Raw genomic sequence first — 4,514 nt, 5'->3', positions numbered from 1 at the left:
GAGTTCCTGTTTCTGCACATGTGCCCAGGAGGAAAAAGATAAATACAGCCTGCAAAATTCCTTGGTGGGTTCAGAGTAATCTGAGTTTTTGACTCTGCTCTGACCCTATTTGCAAATACACCTTTTGTGCCATCTGATGAGTGTGTGTCTGTGATTTTAGTGGCCTCCAGAGAAACGAACCGCTTTTAAGCATCAATCCCAAACCCTTCCTCTTCCCACAGGTGCTCACTGCTTCACCTCTTCACAGGTTCAAGACCTCTTACCTCATAAATGATGAGAATGCCCTTGAAGATGGCAAGGAAATGGGGCGGCTCCTTGCCCATCGTCACCCGGACTTGCACGGGTTCACCTCCATACTTCTTGTCCAACTCAATGGCATTGAGGGCGCAGGCTGTGACTTCATCCACAGAGGCATGGCGGCCCTAGGGTCCAAAGAGAGATACCTCGTATCACAATACAGGAGATAAAAGGTCTCATCACGCCCTGCATGTGTAATGGGCAGCCAGCCCCAGACGCTGATCAATCAAGAGCCTGTCTTCATGAGACTAGTTTTACAACCAGAAATTTTTTAACATAACACATTTGGGCTCTTTTAAATGTTCAGCCTTTCGAATTGCATCCTGAAGTTTTTTTTCTTCAATCCAGTGGGATAATAACTTGCTGTACAAAAAAACCAAGGATGAGAACAGAGATTCTCACATTTTTCCATGACTCCAAAAGCTGAGGATTTAAAGGAAAAAAGCATGCGATATCCTGAGATTTGGTGTACAACTATTGGACTCTGCAATACTGAGAGTGCTGGTAAGAGCAGCCCAGAAATGTATCACAGGCTTGATTTTCCCCTCCATTAAATACCATTGTCTTTTACTCCTGTGCAGACTTAGGACTCTTGCAGTTACCTCTGGTGTGCAGCAGTGTCCAACTGCACACCTGCCTTCACTTGGCATATACATAAATGCAAAGTGCAAGGCAGAGGAGAACCAGGTCCCATTTTTGAGAAGTGGAATGAAAAAGTAGTATTTCCACAGAATCCTAGGGTTCGAAGGGAAATCTAGAGCAGGGCTGTCCAACTGGCAGGGGTTAAGTTGCAGCTCCTGAGCTCCTGCCTGGCCGCTGCTCCCCTCTACAGCTCCAAGGGCGCTCTGGCTGGGAAAGCTCAGAGTGAGTCTAGGGCTGCACAGGGTCATGATGCAGCGATGGAGGGGGGTGCTGGCATGCTATGCAGTGGTAAAGGGTGGGGGCTTGCAGGGGTGTGCAGTGTAGCAGTGGGGGGTGAGCACAAGCACAAGGGGTGGGAGAGGAGGGCCCATGCAGGCATGAACTGAAACAATGGGGAGGGTGTGGGTACACATTGCAACAGTAAAGGGGGGCATCTGCATGGGGTGAGGCCTGGGGGGCCCAAAGTTGCCCTTGAGGGGTCCACGGGCATGTGTCTGCTGGTGCAGCCCATGGGGCCTCCAGCCCCTGAGTGTGTAGAAGTTGGATGGTCCCAATTAGAATAGTCTAGTTCATCACCCTGCACAGATGGGATCTGCCGGTCTCCAACCATCCCAGTGATACCACCTCCAACCAGATTGGGTTTCACCATTCTCCATGAAACGCATAAACTCTGTGTAGAGTGAGGCAGGAGGACACACCAGTGGATCAGCAGGGATCTGGGACAGTGGGGGCATCTCTGCACTTGCAAAGCACAGTGGCTAGAATGGGCTGCAGTGAGGGCCATGCATGCCGCATCCTGAGTGGGTGCCATGTTGCCACCTTACACCCCACTGAACAATACCAATAAGCATAGTCCAGACAAAGATCTTCTTGGTGCACATCCATCGCACCTGGGGATTTGGCTTCACGGCAGTATTTCCTTGGGTGGTTTGAGGGCAGTGCAGACATGGCCTGGGGGGGGGCCTTGGAAATGAACATGCTCTTCCAAGAAGAACAGGGGCTCTCTGTCTGTGTGCTAGGGATTTTTTGTATTTTTGGGGGTAGGTATTTCCAATGGACATGCATCAAGCTCAGCGCTTGCTTGGTGTTTACTTACTTGCCACATATAGATAATGTAATGAGGTCTGCCCGATTTCAGGTAGGTGTAGAGGACCAGGTAACAGTCACCTCCGTAGAACTGCCCATACATCTTGAGATCCACCGGCTGCATTTCCCGCTCTTCAATCCTCCACACCTACAGAGAAACGCCACAGTGAGGAGCGTGGGATTGTGTCTGTGTGCATGTGTGGGGGTAGGGAGTGAGCATTTGTGTGACAGACATTATGTGACTGCGCTGCAGCCATTTCTCAAACCCGCTGGAGCACAAGCCTGGAGTGGCTATGCAAAATGCAACCCTTTGATCCTCTAGTGCTTTATTCTGGTTTTGGCTACGTGATTTCCAGCAAACCTCAGCCTATCTATCATGTTCCCATCTGCCTTACTGGAAAGAAGTGAATGAACTTACTGTCTCCTTTGTCGAGCTAAAATGTCCCTCATCCCCCAAGAACAATACACGCGTATTTAAATGTACAATGACTGTTTGAATATCTGCAGTTTGCAGGGAGTCGTCGTGCCTCAGGGCACGATGCCACCAGGTCTGTGAAGCAGCTGCTGCCTGTTAAATGGCAGTCTGCTTGGAGATGCCCCAAGAACTGCTTCCTGTGGATGAGAAAGTTGTCTGGAAAGTGCTCCTCACCTCAACTTTCCCGGAGGCGTCGTCTGCCATTCTCTGTTCAGCAGCCAACTCCGGTCTGGCGTGTAACTGAGCGACATCAAATTTCACCTGATCCACCTTGGCTGCACATGTAACCACAGCAAATGCATACGGCATAAATAATGCACACAGATTCACAGATACATACAATTCTTACGCACAGGAGAAAAACCTAGCTTATAATTATTTCAAAACAGTCATGCCGTAAGTAAGGAAGCATCTGTTGATTAAGAGCTCAGATATCCTGTTGTTTACTACCTAAGATCTGGGTGATAACTGACTTCTGGGACAACATCGGCCAATCTTACTGCATTTTCCAAAATGTGAACTTTGTTGAGCTGCAATGAGTTCCATTCAAAATTATACTAACCTTAAAAATCCTAACTTTTATACTATACCAGAATTCTACTAACCTTAAAAAAAGATTCGTGTTTGTTTTCAGGATGTTTCGCTCCATTTTGACACGTTACTTTTTAAAGTAAAACCGTTACATTTTCAACTTTCAGAACAAAGAGAGAAAGAAAGAAAATCAGAGAGAGAGTGCTGCCTGTCACTGATAAAAAAAATTCACCATCTATGCAACTCAACCTATTTCGTTCCAGCTTCAACATCTATTGCTGTTCAAATCAATGTTTTCCATTTTGAACCAACAAAGTGTAATAGTCATCCTATCAGAAGAAAATGTACTAAATTCAGTACAATTACATCGATATAAATCCAGAATAATTCCACTGATATCAGAGAAGCCTTAGATCTATGCCAGAGTAAATGAGAGCCAAATTTGGTCGCAAATCTACTTATTTGATTTTTAGATTAGGCTTAAGAAGATTGAAGATTTAGGTCAAAAGAACAATGTGCAATAAGGACTGGAAACAATCAGCATGAAAGACATTCCCTCCGCAAGAAAGCAGACAGCAGCTCCCGATCCATGGCGCTGAAGGGAGACAAAGAGCAGATCTTGGTGGCTCTGGGGAAGGTCTCACCAATTTTGCCAGTAGTGTAGATTTTGCCCAGCCCTTGGGTTTCATCCTTTTCTATCCACTTCTGGAAGAGCTGCTTGAACATGGCCGACTCTGCGTAATCATTTACCACTTCTATGTTGGTGGTGGCAGGATAGCCCTTGGCTTGGATGAAACCCTAGAGGGATGCCAAAAGGACTTCAGTGAAGGCGCAGAAGCGCGATGACTGGACTGCAGGCGCTGAACCTAGCCCATACTCCAAAGACCTTCAGCTTGACTCATTTTCAAGATTTCAAAATTGTTTTTGAAGTGTAATTCAGAAGGCCCAGAAACCTTGTACTAGAGGCTATGAGTCTGGGAAGGCACCCACATATGGGACTTGGGTTAATAGACTGAGTTTTTACAGGCTACGTTTTCCTATGGTCTTTGCTTCTACCTACTGACTCAAGTGAAAACTGCATGCTGTCCTGGCCACAAAGTTTTGACCCTGGATTCGGTAACTCAAGGCAAGAATGGGCCTTCTTTCCCGAGGGTAAAAGATCAAGCCCTACATCTGTAGGATACTTTGAAAATCTCAACTCCCTATTCTTGTTTAGGACTTACTCCTAAATGAACTGAAGTCAAAGAAAAGACCTGTTGACTGCAGCAGACCTGGGATTGGGCCCTGAGGCATCTAAATAAGTAGCCTATAGCCTTGCCAAAGGGGCCAAGCTCCCAAAAGTTCCCCGTGACTTCATGCAAGCAACGTAATGTTGGCTTTAGCCCATTCTTCCTGAATTGTCTATTCAGTTATCACATGAGAAAACAAGCCAGCTCCTGGTGATTGTTGCTCAACTGTTTCATAGTTTCATAGTTTCTAGGGT

The 4,514-nt window shown here is 46.6% G+C and overlaps 1 protein-coding gene across 1 annotated transcript in view; it reads right to left on the bottom strand.

The window, feature by feature from the left end:
- VILL (villin like) overlaps window positions 1-4,514 on the bottom strand; it is a 50,904-nt gene that overhangs the window by 14,248 nt on the left and 32,142 nt on the right. Inside the window, exons 10-13 of the mRNA XM_019530016.1 lie at window positions 3,676-3,829; window positions 2,675-2,775; window positions 2,036-2,173; window positions 264-422 (exon numbers count right to left, since the gene is read on the bottom strand). Of these exons, the coding sequence (XP_019385561.1) occupies window positions 264-422; window positions 2,036-2,173; window positions 2,675-2,775; window positions 3,676-3,829 (552 nt within the window). The remainder of the gene's footprint in view (window positions 1-263; window positions 423-2,035; window positions 2,174-2,674; window positions 2,776-3,675; window positions 3,830-4,514) is intronic.

The sequence above is a fragment of the Crocodylus porosus genome, unplaced genomic scaffold (assembly GCF_001723895.1).
Source record: "Crocodylus porosus isolate Cpor-Errol unplaced genomic scaffold, CroPor_comp1, whole genome shotgun sequence".
NCBI lineage: Eukaryota > Metazoa > Chordata > Crocodylia > Crocodylidae > Crocodylus > Crocodylus porosus.
Note: the sequence above shows the minus strand (reverse complement) of the source record. Positions and strands in the feature narration are given on the sequence as shown.